Here is a 14,647-nt window from a genome sequence, read left to right as displayed (position 1 = left end):
TGAGCACTGGTTTGATAGTACCTTCAGAGTTTTTTGTGAGGCTAGTAAAGATTTTTAAACTTAATTAGGGGCCCTAGTGCATTGCTTTGCCTAGGGCCCACAATGCCATTAGGAATGCCCTGCTGTCTGGGCTTGCTACTGATGAGCTAATGAGCAGCAGATGGCAGATGTCAACAGAGCCAGGGCAGACACGGCTTATGCATCAAAGAGGTCAACCTGGAAAAAACCCCAGTTCTGAGATGTGGAGTGAAAGGCGCACTGCAAGCTGGGTACCAAGTTTACATCCATATTGAAAAGCCATGTATTTTCCATGGTGAATGTCTAAAGGGGATATGATTTGCTTTTCCATGCTTTATTCCCAACTCACAATTAGCCCCCTGTAGTTAGTTATTTGAATGCCTTTCCTAGACACACAATTTAATCATACATTACTGCTTACCTTCCCTGATTTCTTTACTTGCAGCCAGTTCTCTTATCTGGGAAAATGAGTGAAATAAAGAAGAGTTTTATTGCTTTATCTAATCTTGTTAGTTTTATCACTGAAATAATCAAAGAGTAATTGTAACCTATTCTCTAGAAATAATACGATCATAAGCCCCTTCTATTGAAGTAGCACAGATTTTTAGGAATCGCAACTTATACCCCAATTACAATTACAGTGAATGAAGTACACAAGTCTCTAGTGCAGTGGTTCCCAAACTGTGTGCCGCGGCACCCTGGGGTGCCCTGGGACACTTGCAGGGGTGCCTCGGGTTGGTTGTCCAGGACCGATTCAAATTTTTTATGATCAATTATTTCTGGACAAAACCAGTGCTGGTGGCTGCCAATCATAAAATGTATACAATCAGAACCAAATCCTGCCCTTTACCACATAACTGAACCTAAGAAGCCCATATAAGCACAATCTACTTCATTTGATATATATTTTTTGGGGCCATGGGGTGCCTTGGAAACATTCTGATACTCTAGGGTGCCGTGATTAGAAAAAGATTGGGAACCCCTGCTCTAGTGAAAGAAACCTTTATACACATTGCACCACCCGTACTCCCGTGAGTTGGGGTACAATCCTTATTGATGTAAAGATACCTTTATGGGCACCAATTATCACTCACAGATGTGAATTTGGTACGCCTACAATTAACATACTGGAAGAAAGGGGGTCCTCACATTACACCCTAAAATTGTTCCTAAATATGTGTGAACTGCTTCTGTAGACATTCTACACCATTGAATATATCCGCTTCTTTTTTATACCACTGCTTGATGAGGAGGCTGGCTTGACACTGACTACTGGAAAACACCTTGGAGATTGATCTACTGACTACAATCTGTAATAAGGGGAGTTATTGTATTTTTGACATTGATGATATCTACTGGTAGCGCTTGGGTGTGTCAATCCTTTCCCATTCACATAATTTGTTATTGACCCCTCTATGGATGTTGAAACATATTAAGCACCCGCGCTTGAGGGTGATTTATTCTCCTTTTCTTGATTATTAAATTAATACCCAGTTTTTCCCGGGATCATCGACATAGATTGATTTCATATTGCCAGGGCAACCCAGGGCATGTGTTGGTGTTAGTGTTGTCGACCTGGGTTAAAATGACACAGGCGCTAACAAACCCAAGAAGAGTAACAAGGTTCACACTTTTCACACTGCAGCCTCCCCAAGTTTGTCCTGGGTTTGACCCGGATCTTGATGAAGGTGGAGGACATGGGACACACAACCTGGGTTGCCCTTCCCCACTGGCACATGACTCAGATTGCCCTGGAAATATCCTGAGTCCGAGTTGCAGTATGACGGGGTATCAGATTGCACTATTTAAGCGAGACTGTGGAATTGAATGCCAACGCTGGCCCATTTCATGCGTTCAATAGTGGGTAAAGTCTTAACCCAACAGTTCTGCCAAGTTGCTGATACAGTATTTCCCAGTTACATAGGTGAGGCTTCCCACTATGCCAACAAAAGAGTCCAAAAAGTGTCCATTTGAACACTTTTTGCAAAAGTAATCAATTCCACCCTCCAATTGCATTTTTTTATCAGAATAAATGATTACTTTTTGCTCCTTGGACTTGATCATTTTTTTCTGATTTTCGATGGTAGATTTCATGGACTGCATGGTTGACTCAAACTGTTCATCTCGTGCCCGCTGATCATTGGACAACGATGCTCTCAGTCGCTTGTTTTCATTTAAAAGCTGGTCAGTTGAAAATAAAATATATATTATTAATAAATGCTCAGAGATAAGTTCCCTGGAAACGTAAAATGTATTCTAATTGTTTGAATTATTAGGTAATTCTTCTAATAATTTTTATACAACAATTATACATTAACAAATGTTTTCCTTGCTCCCCAATGCCCAAACAGAACAGAATTTTGGCTCACCTAGAGGTAAACATGGCACCCCTCCGTTCCTACGTCATTATGATAGGACCCGGAAATTACTAATCTGTGCTATTGGAGAACATGCTCTTCACACTATCTAATATTTAGTCTGTGACTTCCCTCCTGACCGTATCAGTCTGTATATAATGGCACAGCTGCTGTCACATGCAGTCCTTTCCTCGCTACTATAGTTACATGGGTGGATAGGACACTTTCTCCTACCTGATCAGCAGATCCATCACATACAGGGGGTTATTCTGGTTTTTTGATCTGTGCATGCGCATTTCTGCGCATGTGCTGAGAGCGAGCGGCCATGGGGAACAGAGTGTTCGCCGGGCGATCGCACCCACCACTGCAGGCAGGGGGCGTTGGGCGGCGGTAGGTAGTCGCGCTCATGGGAACGCTCAACTTTTCCTGGACGTTCCCATGAAACTGCTGGGCGTTCCCATGGTAATCACCCAGTGACGTGGGTGCCGGGGTGGGCAGCTGACATCACTAGATGTCAGCTGCTCGCCATTTTCCCCTTAGGAATACAGTCAAAGCTAAGACACCTCAGAGTGTTTTAGTTTAGTGTGTTCCTTCCACATCCATTAGCAGCCGTGCATGGGAATTGGCCCTGTGAAGGGGGCAATGGCATCTGCGAATGGCGGGTGGGCGAAAACTCTCCCAAAATTTCACACTTTCTGATTCTCCCACCTATTACATTTGGCCCCTGGACTGTAATAGCAGAGTTTGGGAAACTCTGAAATATTGTATTACTATGATCATTCAGAGCTGATTGGCTACAGGCATACTCTCCAACATGACCCATTCCATTAGGTACAAAATGTTCTGCTTCTGGACTTCTTCCTTAATTAGGATTGCCTTCGCCTTTGCTGGAACACCGTTATCATTTATCACTGAACTAGTTCAACACAAGTGACTGCAATTATCAATGAAGAGGGAAGTCCAGAAACAGTGCAGTTTGTACCTAATGGAATCGGTCATGTTGGAGGGTATTCTACAGGTCATTCTAGCAGGAGAAGACTGAATACAATAAGATGCTTAGTCCTGAGTCATATACACCTTACATCAGAGCGATATTAACCATAGCCTTGCATTATAGTCAGATCTAATACTCCCAAACAATATAATTGCTGTCTTCTAAAACGATATATTGTTGGACAAGTAATGACTATGCACCTAATTCTGACTTGATCGCAGGAAAATTTGTACTCAAAATGGATAAAGCCATGTGCACTGCAGGGGGTCAGATGTAACATGTATAGAGAGAGTTAGATTTGGGTGAGTTACTGTATGTTGTTCCTGTACAGTGTAAATACAGGCTGCATTATTTTTACACTGCAATTTAGATTTAAGTTTGAACACACCCCACCCAAATCTAACTCTCTCTGCACATGTTACATCTGCCCCACTTGCAGTGCAGCACGGTTTTGCCCATGTTGAGAACAAATATGTCTGCCAATAATTCTGAATTAGGCCTTGTGTTTTGTAAATAGGTTCCCTTTTTTCCCTCCAGGTCCTAAAAATGGCCAATACTGTATCTGGATAAGAATTGTGACAAATTGTGCCCCACCTTCTATAGTACCTATTTGTTTCACTTATACCCAGTTGGTGTCCCATCAAATTTTTTTTTACGATCCCCTCATGACTAATATCTAACATACTCTGGCCCTAATTCTAATTCCTTCGGTCTTCCGCGCATTCGCACAGGGGACCGATGGGTTATGGCCTGCGCATGCACATAATTAGTTACGCGCTTGTGCAGGCCTTCTGTACGAGCGCACTTGCTGACCTGCACTGTTGGCGTGGCGCTCACACATTGGTGGTGGTGTTGGGGGGGGGGGTAAGCGGGATGCAGGCATCAGTGGGCGGATGGGGGCGGAGGTGGCAGGGGGGCATGTTTCACCTCCTGAACGACGCAGCACGTCAATCAAGAAGTTGTGAGCGATATCGCATTGTCTGTTCTGAACATTCGTAGACCACTGAACATCGGATTTGTAAGTGAACCATCAGGTTTAATTACAAACCTAAATCAGGTCCTTAATGCACTACAATATTGCGCTACAACAAAATATACATTTTTGCTTTACCTCTGATCTCTCCAAGTTATGATCCTTTTTTATTTCCTTCATCTTCTTTTTCCATTCCGTGTCCTGCAAGGACCATACAAATAAGCAACAAATCTCATTATCTATCTCATTATCATCTATAGAATGGATACTTGGAAGGCAGAGTAAATGCTACTGCAGACTTCCTTTCCACATATACACGTCTCAACCAGATGAGTAACGTGTATTACTCTTGTGCCGCCGTACACCAGGGCTGAGGTCCCGGAGATGGATTGCCGCATCTGGTTTACATTGGGTTCCATGAAGGTGGCTTACCTGTCTCTTCATCTCCTCCCTCAGACTCCGCAGCTCCTTCTGTACCTTCTGCCGCTCCTGACGTTCCTCTTCATCTAGCAGCTCACCGAGATTAGAGGACGTGGCTTTTTTAGACTCCAGGTCTTGGTATCTCTAAAGAATGATTTAGGAATAATAGAACATTGCATTCATTTCTGATACTGTACACTGGGTATAGAGGGTATTTCAGATATTCTGGTTGGCTCGGTAAGAAGTGAAATTCGCTGCTTACTGAGTGCTGAAATGCCACCGGACCGAACGCCTGCGACACCCTCCACAGCTGCATCCGAATCCCCTCTGGGATGTGCTCCCAGGGTTTTCTTGGGGAGGCCCATAAAACGCTGGGTGTTCCCTGGCTCCAGCTCGATGTCCGCCCCCACCCAGCCCTCCCTTCCTGCTGCGAACGGTCCAACGAGTGAGTAACTCGCCAAAGCCATTTGCTGCCAGGATTTGCACATGCATAAACCCTGACCAATGGGCTGGTGCCAAATTCGGATTACACCGATACTGAATCGACCCCTTAATCCTCTGTTCTGTCAGAGACTTCTACCTCTGCAGTGGACGTGATGTGGAGCTATGATCGGTGGCTCACCCACTGCCCATTCCCCAGTCTCATAGGGAACGTTACTGGAGGGGAAATCCTTTACAGCAAAACTATTGGACTTGTGGGCATCTCTGAATCTGGCCCTCTAATTAGATTATATTAATACAGATTAGTTATCTAGTGGTCCTTTAATCATAAATGTAGGTTTGGGCTGAGTTTATATACACTAAAAGCAACATTTGTGATAATACCTATACCCCTAAATCTCCCCAATTATACAGTAGATGCTAATCCATTTATATTGGATATGGGACTGTAAAGGTGGACACACATCAGAAAGATCTGCTTTCAATCATGATTGTGTCCAACTTTCCCTCCAACTCCCCGGCTGTCCTTGGCAGTTATTGGACACACAATGAACTCACAATCCGTCGTACAATCCGTCATACAATCCAACTGCTGCATGATTGTATGATTGAAGCTTCATCTAAATATGTGGCTGGCCTACTAGGATCAAATGGACAGGAGTGCAAAAAATCCTGTTTTTCTATTTATTTGTTTAATTTACAGGTTGCCATAACTACCAATCTGCTCACATCTGCTGTGTTATGCCATTATTAAATAGCCCGAATGCAGCAATCATCTGAAAACTGTGACAGAATTGAGCAAAAGGACGTCCACCGCTCTCTTCAGCCACATGCCCGTCTGCCGCTTGGAAACTTCTGAGGCTCCCAGCGTCTTCACTGCCATGGGCTGCCCGGAAGCTGCACCTCTCTTCTCTGCTAGTCAGGGAGGGAGTGTCACATGACCCCAGTTGTATGAGCCATCTAATGACAGATTGCATGTGGTTAAAAGCAAATGCAATCTGCTCCCAATCCCAACTGACTGGACGTGCAGCACGTCAGATCAGAGGACCAATCCTTCAACCCCCCCCGGGGCCGGCATTGCACGATTATCTGCACACGATGTGCACAAAATTTGCATACAATCCATCATTCATTCCTTTGAGATTGTATGATTGGGTGCAATGTCTTTCAGGTGTATGGGGGCCTTAAGACAAGCTTGGTAGCTGACAACACAATTCACATTCTGACAGTAGCAGGACACCGGTGGTCTGATTCTGAGCAGGAAGCTACAGTATTTCAGCAGCTAAAGACGCACAAAGTGGACATCTCCATCCTTACGCATTCAGATGCATGGCCAGTATCAGCATTAAGCTGCATGCGCTACAGCGGCAAGAGGCGCACACTTGGATAGGGTTGCATCTGACCCAGAATCAGGACCTGCATACGGAAAACAGTCCATCATTTTTTATATTGAATGTAACAGCACTTTCAGCACAGTCCATCATATTTGCAGTAATGTTTCTGTCCACCTATCATAGCTCAGTTCTCTAGTGTGGCAAAGTATGAACAGCCGTAACAGCCAACCTACCAAACCTAACGTTTCACTTACTGCTGCATTCTTAATGGTGATATCTTCCATCTGAGAGAGGAGCTGCTGTCTCAGTTGATCTATCTCATTTTGCAGCTTGGACCTCTCTTCTTTCTTCCATGTCTCAAAATCTCTCTTGATATCTTCCTCTCTACGTCGCGCTTCCTCCAGCTCCTGGTGTGTAAACAAGTGGGACATGTAGCATTAATATGCAAGCTTGCTACACATTCTAACAATTCATTTTAATTAATTGGGGTCAAAGTCCTCTCGTGTTTCCTTTGTCCTTGTGGGTTCCACTGCTGGGGCCCGATTCACCTGTGTTTAGATTAGCACCACATTCCACAAAGTACATTGTATATGCGCCATCTGGATGTGCAGTATGGTATCACCAACAGTCTGCTGCCATTTGGGGGTGGGATGGGGACAGCAACGGCCTTTGTTTCTTCAAATGTCCCCGCTGTTACACGGAAGGGCTGAGGCCAGGATCTCCTGGACCCTATGGGTAATACAGCCGGCCAATGGTGCCAGGGAAGATCCGATACATTTAGGATCAGTAAGTCAACAGTGGGCATAGTGTTGGCACAAGGAAATATTTATGCCATGTGAGGTGAAAGGCAAGAAAGGACGGTACAGAGCTCATCCGAAAATAATTTTTTTAAATTTTATCCAGACAATTTTATTGCAGTGTAATATATTTCTATATGAACTCAATTACAGTAAGGCATACAGCAGCATATTCTTGTACTTGGTAATGTTAATATGTAGAGGCACCTGCATCCTGCGCTGATGTTCCGTCTCCCTTTCTGCCTCCAGCTGAGCCTGAGTCTTCTGCAACTTATTCCTCAGATACTCAATTCCATCCTCCACCTGCTCTGCTTGCTTCTTCCTCTGTCTCTCTGCAACAAGCAAAGCAAACAGCCATAAATACATGAGGTCATCCTGAGCGACAGGAAAGCTGCGAAATTCACCGCTTTGTACGTCATCTAAATGCTGCCCGCACGAACGCCCGCCAGCACGCAGATTTTACCTGCATGCATGTGAATGGATGTTTTGCATAAACATCCATTTGCAGCTTGCGTGCGGGGCAGAAATGATTTCTCAAGTGCTCGCAGATCTGTCAGTCTCTGCTGCGCCCCTGTATGGGAATAGGGTGGGCGGCTGACATCCGGTGTCGTCAGCTGCCCACCTCTCGTGTCACTGATGCATGTCCATGGCGCTACCCCTGTCTGCTGCCCCGCATCCCCGTCCACTCTGCTGCATGCGAACGGGCCGGCGAATAGTCAAGAGGCTGCACATGCGCATAAATGTTTATGCTGATACGACGCAGTATCTAAACATCGGTCCCCTATGCAAACGTGCAGGGGTGCGAATGAATTAGAATAAGGGCCGATATGTATATGATATGAGCATGACTTGCAAGATTGCATTGTTACTCTTAAATATTACTGTGAGATTTGTGCCTGGGAATTATAAATAAATTGGAATATTTGATGTATTAGTTAAAATTTACTGTTCATTATAGAACGTTAATAATAATCAACGTAGGCTGGGTACACAGTTTACCGACACACTCGCCAACCAAGCGGACAGTTAACCTATACACAGATTCCCCATATATCTGGCCAGATATCACACCTGGGCTGGCATTTAAATTTGCCCGCCTAGTTATTACTATGGCCATATTATTGGTCAGATGCACCGATTTATTTGCATGATATATCGGCGTTGCCTGTGTTGCAGGGCCACATCAATATGTCTAAGAATTATGTAATTCGCAGACATATCAGCTGTACATACCAGCCAATCCCCTAGCAATATTTGGTTCATCAACTATACTGTACAAGCGATGTATCGCATAATGCAGTGGTTCCCAAACTTTTTGAATCACGGCACCCTAAAGTATCAGAATATTTTTCACGGCACCCCTAGGCCAAAAGTTGGTTACTAATTTCAAGAAAAATATTAAATTAGTTGTGATTTAAATGTTTTCCTTAGGTCCACTTATGTGGTGAGAAACATGATTCACTTCTGTTTACCCACATATTCTTAATTGGAAGCCACAAGCACTGATTTTGCCTATTTCATTGGCCATAAATAACTTGAATTGGTTCTGGACCACCAACCTGAGGCACCCCTGCAAGTGCTCCAAGGCACCCCAGGGCGCACAGTTTGGGAACCACTGGCATAATGTGTACCCAGCCTTACACTGCTTTTAAATTGTCTGTAAAATTCAATATCATTTTTTTTTAAATAAGTTATAGGGGGGATATTCAATCCTGGGTCACGACTGTCGGGCTGGACGGGGGGGGGGGGGGGGGGGGAGGGCATGGCTGCGATATGTGCCCGTAAATCGTCGAGCTGCGGCCGGGAGCTCGAGAATTCTGTTTTCGGCAGAATGGGCTGACTGTTTGTATAGTCTGGCCCGTTCTGCCGTGATCCTAGTTCAATGCTGTCGGGGTAGACAGCATTGAATAGGGCCCCGCTGCTATTTCTCCTATCGGGAATAGCGGCGGGGGATTAATTATCCTCCATAGGGGTACATTTTTTAACCTTCTTTTAAATGATTGCACATCACGCAGACTCTCTGTAAAGTCACAAGTTGTTACGTTTACTCCATAGCATTAAAATTGATGCTTAAAGGCCCATACACACTGGGCGACTTTGAGTTGAAAGTCGCTCAAAACAGCAAGTTTGAGCGGGTTTCAGCTCAAAGCCGCCCAGTGTGTACGGCCCGGCGATGAGCGGTGAGCGCTGCTGCTCGCTCCCGCAACATCGCCGGGAAAGCCGTTCATCTGCTGGTAATACCAGCAGATGAGCAGCTTTCACGCCGGCTTTGCATAGCGCTCTGCTATGCAATGTCGTCCTCCCCCCTCCGTCGGCGTCGGGCAGGGGGAAAGTCGCTCAGTGTGTATGCACTGAGCGGCTTTCCCCCAGCGATGAACGCGATCATCTCTGTTCATACACGCTGGGCATAGTCGCCCAGTTTGTATGGACCTTAAGTCATTACCTGTGAAAGACTTTTGCTAAACTTTTTTCATTATAATTCATCCCATTTGTAATAATACATTTGTTACAATCAACTTTTGTTTATGAGTTTGGACAATGAGAGGACTATTTTTAGCAATCTGGGTTTGTGTCTGATGGCTCATTTTTGTTCCCATACACTTTCCATTATACTAAATAACAGGGCTGCATTGTGTGTTACAATAAGCACAATAAAATCCAAATTCTGCAACAAGGTATCATGACATAGAAGTAACGTGTGACAGAAATACATTTCACATATCCTGTACATAAACTAAGTTATACCCAGACATACAGTAAATACTGAGCTAACCAATTTCGGTGATTTCGGGATGCCTACGTTCGACATGCCCCTGGAGGAAGGAATAGTTCATGAATGCCTTATCACATAGCTGGCACTGTAAGGAGAAGCAAAACAAAGATTGTTATACTTATGTGAAATCCTTTTCTAGAGACCATTTGGGTACAGTTGCTGATATTACAAATGGTATTGAGGGTAAAATATGCCTCTTTGCAGATGACACAAAGGTATGCAACTGGTAGACACACCAGGAAAACAAATGGTGGATGATCTAGGAGGAATGGTCAAGAGCATGGCAATTACAGTTTAATGGCAAAAAAAAATCATGCATTTGGGTCTCAAAAATCCATGGGATAAATATAGTATTATTGGCACCATATTGGAAACTGTTGAGGAGGACAGGGATCTAGAAGTCATTATTTCAGGGGACTTAAAGGCAGGTAAGCAATGTAACAAAGCAATTAAGAAGGCAAGTCAGATTCTTGGTAGCATAGGGAGAGGAATCAGCAGTAGAAAGAAAGAAGTAATAATGCCACCGTATAGGTCATTGGTCCCACATCCTCTAAAACACTGTGCCCAGTTCTGGAGGCCATATCTCCAAAAGGATAGGAATACAAAGAAGGACAACAAAAATGGTGCATGGCCTAAAGCACAAAACTTAACCAGAAAGACTAAAAATCTTAATATGTATAGTTTGAAGCAGAGAAGAGAACAAGGGGACACTATAGAAACTTTTAACTAAATCAAGGGCCACGGCTGCGAAGAGTCTGTAAACTAAATTTCTGTTTATTCTTATTGCGTTGAAACTATGTGACTGCATATGATGATTTATACATTGGAGATATACTCATGTTGCACATTTATTGTATGTCATGCTTCAATAAAGGAAAAATATTGTTTAAAAAAAGGGGATTTTGTACTTACTGTTAAATCCTTTTCTCAGACTCCATAGGTGACACTGGAGAGTTACAGTGGGGAATAGAAGGCGACCACAGGGAGCTTGGGCACTTTAGAATAAATTAACAGTGACTAACTCCTCCCCTTCTACTTCCCCTCCTAGGCAGTCTAGGTATGTGCCCGGAGGGAGCTGGAAGAAAGGAAAACAACACACTTCCGAGAGGAGGTCAAACATAACATAACAAGTCACACACACACTCACATAGAGTGAAAATATAGTTCAAAGAACAGCAGTCATAACAGAATAAACTCAATCATGAAAACTTGGTAAAACTTAGAACTTAGACTAAGTATAACAGTCTCTTTAACAGCAGGTATTTAACCCAACCTGAAAGCAAACAGTAACCAGGAGAGACAGCGTCGGGTGGGCGTCCAGTGTCACCTATGGAGTCTGAGAAAAGGATTTAACAGTAAGTACAAAATCCCCTTTTCTCTTTCCTCCACTAGGTGACACTGGAGAGTTACTTTGGGGACGTCCCAGAGCTCCCAACACGGGTGGGATGACGCTGAGAGCCCCTTAACACAGAACGGCCAAACCGCGAAGCAGCTGCTGCAAAAGTGTCAAACTTGTAAAAGCGGACAAAGGTCTTCTGACCAGACCACGTAGCCGCTCTACATAGATCCTGTATAGAAACTCCACGGGCAGCCGCCCAGGAGGTACCCACCGACCTTGTAGAATGGGCGGAAATAGAAGAAGGTGGCACCCTAGAGGAGGCCACATAAGCTTGACGAATTGTCAATCTGATCCACCTGGCCAGGGCCTGCTTGGAGGCGGGCCAACCAGGACGCAAGGAGTCATAGAGGACAAACAAGGCATCCGACTTACGTACAGACTCTGTTCTGGCCACGTAAATACGCAAGGCCCGGACCACGTCCAACGCCCTAGACTCCTGTGAGTCCTCCCGAAAGGCCGGCACCACAATAGGTTGGTTAATGTTGAATGCCGAGACCACCTTTGGGAGAAAAACACTAGAGGTGCGCAGCTCCGCTCTATCCTCGTGGAAACGTAAGAAGGGTGCCTTACAAGAAAGAGCACTGAGCTCCGACACCCTTCTAGCTGAAGCCAAAGCCAATAGTAGGACAGTCTTCCAAGTGACATATTTCAGTTCCACCTCCTCCATAGGCTCAAATACAGAGGACTGGAGAAAAGCCAGTACCACATCCAGGTCCCATGGAGCAGTAGGAGGTCTGAAGGGAGGTTGCAGCCGCAACACCCCTTGGAAGAAGGTCTGTACCTGAGGAAGAAGAGCTAGCTTCTTCTGGAAAAAAATGGAGAGGGTGGATACTTGAACCTTCAAGGACCCCAGCCGGAGTCCTGAGGCCAAGCCTTTTTGCAAGAACAGCAGCAATCTGGCCAACTTGAAGTTCACAGGAGAGACCCTCCTGGATTCGCACCAGGCCACATAGGCCCTCCAGATGCGGTGGTAATGCACCGAGGTAACCTGCTTTCTGGCTCCTATCATGGTTGGAATCACCACCTGCGGGATCCCTGCCTTCCTCAGGATGGACCTCTCAACAGCCATGCCGTCAAATGAAGATGCTGTAAGTTGGGACAGGCGTACGGACCCTGTGTTAGCAGGTCTTCGCAGAGAGGCAGAGGCCATGGCTCGTCTACTAACAGGCCTGTTAGGACCGTGTACCACGACCGGCGAGGCCAGTCTGGGGCGATGAACAGCACTGTCACCGACTCCCGTCGGATTCTCTGCAGAACCCGAGGGATGAGAGGCACTGGAGGAAAGATGTAAAGAAACTGATCCGTCCAGGGTGCCGTGAGAGCATCCACTACCACTGCCTGAGGATCTCTTGTCCGGGCGCAGTACCGGGGCAACTGGTGGTTGTGTCTGGAGGCCATCATGTCTATCTGCGGACAACCCCACCGACGGGTCAAGGTCTGGAAGACCTGAGGGTTCAGACACCACTCTCCGTGGTGGACGTCTCGGCGGCTGAGGTAGTCTGCCTCCCAGTTTTCCACGCCTGGAATGAAAATGGCAGACACGGCCCCTGCGTGCTCCTGCACCCAGCACAGAATCCTCTTCACCTCTCTCATCGCTGCACGGCTAGGGGTGCCTCCCTGCTTGTTTATGTAAGCCACAGCCGTGGCATTGTCCGACTGCACCCTGATGTCCTTGTTCCGGAGGACCACTTCTGCCTGGAGCAGGGCATAATACACTGCTCGCAGTTCCAGCACATTGATGGACATCTGTGCTTCCTCCGGGGTCCACAGTCCCTGGAAGTGGAGGCCCAGCGTGACCGCTCCCCAGCCCCTGAGGCTGGCGTCCGTGGTGAGGAGCGTCCAATTGTGTATGGCGAACCTCCGCCCCTCCTGCAGGTTGCTGGAGTTGAGCCACCACGCCAGTGATGCTCGAGCCTGATGGGAGAGAGAGATCCGCTGCTGTAGAAACAGGTGTGAGCCTGTCCACTGGCGGAGCAGACACAGGTGGAAGGGGCGAGATCGAAACCGCCCGTACTGCACCGCCTCGAGCGTGGCCACCATCCTTCCCAGCAGCCTTGTGCAAAGGAGAACTGTGACTGTTCGATGCTGCAGCACCAGTCGAACCGCTTCCTGCAGGGACAAGATCTTGTCCATGGGGAGGAACACCCTTCTCTGGACTGTGTCCAGAGTCATCCCTAGGAACAGGATCCTCTGCGATGGGGTCAGCTGTGACTTCTGGATGTTGAGCATCCAACCATGGGACTCCAGAGTCCGACGTGTCAGGTGGATGTTGTGCAGAAGAACCTCCTTGGACGGAGCCTTCAACAGAAGGTCGTCCAAGTAAGGGACAATTGTAACTCCTTGAGCCCTGAGTATTTCCATCATGACAGCCATCACTTTGGTAAACACCCGGGGCGCAGAGGAGAGGCAGAATGGGAGGGCTCGGAACTGCAGGTGACAGTTCTGGACAGCAAACCGCAAGTATGCCTGGTGAGGGGGCCAGATGGGGATATGCAGGTATGCATCTTTGATATCGATGGATACAAGAAACTCCCCTGGTTCCAGGCCTGCAATAACAGACTGCAGTGACTCCATCTTGAAGCGAGTGAACCGCAAGAAGGGATTGAGCTGCTTCAAGTTCAAGATGGGTCTTACCGAGCCGTCCGGCTTGGGAACCAGAAAAAGGCTGGAATAGAATCCATTTGCCTTTTCCTGTTCCGGGACCGGGATAACCACCCCTAGGTCCCTGAGCTTTTGAATGGCGGCCTGCAAAGCCCTGCCTTTCTCCTGTGAAGCTGGCAAACCTGTGGGAAAAAACCGTTGAGGAGGAGGCAACAAGAAATCTATCTTGTAGCCTACTGCTACCAGGTCCTTTACCCATGCATCCTGGCATGAACCGGCCCATACCTGATGATAAAACAGCAGCCGGCCTCCCACCCTGTGATCTGGACAGGAGCTGGGGGAGTCATGCCGAGGGCTTTGAGGTAACCTTTGCATCCAGGATTGGAGCACTGGCTGAACCTCTGCCTCTTCCTCGGAAGCCTCTGGAGCTAGTAGCCGCTCCCCTAGACCTACCCCTGAATCTGGGGGTGGGCCGAAATGACCGAAAGGACTGCCCTCCAGTAGTAGGAAATGACCTATGTGGGGGAGGGGCTGCAGTGG

The 14,647-nt window shown here is 46.6% G+C and overlaps 1 protein-coding gene across 5 annotated transcripts in view; it reads right to left on the bottom strand.

Annotated features, from left to right (window-relative positions):
- DZIP1L (DAZ interacting zinc finger protein 1 like) overlaps nt 1-14,647 on the bottom strand; it is a 58,356-nt gene that overhangs the window by 21,539 nt on the left and 22,170 nt on the right. For all 5 annotated transcript variants that reach the window (XM_083178428.1, XM_083178430.1, XM_083178429.1 and 2 more), the window contains exons 3-9: nt 10,108-10,192; nt 7,542-7,666; nt 6,792-6,944; nt 4,775-4,906; nt 4,481-4,543; nt 2,059-2,199; nt 440-476 (exon numbers count right to left, since the gene is read on the bottom strand). In XM_083178428.1, the coding sequence (XP_083034554.1) occupies nt 440-476; nt 2,059-2,199; nt 4,481-4,543; nt 4,775-4,906; nt 6,792-6,944; nt 7,542-7,666; nt 10,108-10,192 (736 nt within the window). The remainder of the gene's footprint in view (nt 1-439; nt 477-2,058; nt 2,200-4,480; nt 4,544-4,774; nt 4,907-6,791; nt 6,945-7,541; nt 7,667-10,107; nt 10,193-14,647) is intronic.

This window comes from Crinia signifera, chromosome 3 (assembly GCF_055691185.1).
Source record: "Crinia signifera chromosome 3, ASM5569118v1, whole genome shotgun sequence".
NCBI classification, from domain to species: Eukaryota; Metazoa; Chordata; class Amphibia; order Anura; family Myobatrachidae; genus Crinia; species Crinia signifera.
This window is presented reverse-complemented; position numbering and strand designations above follow the sequence as displayed.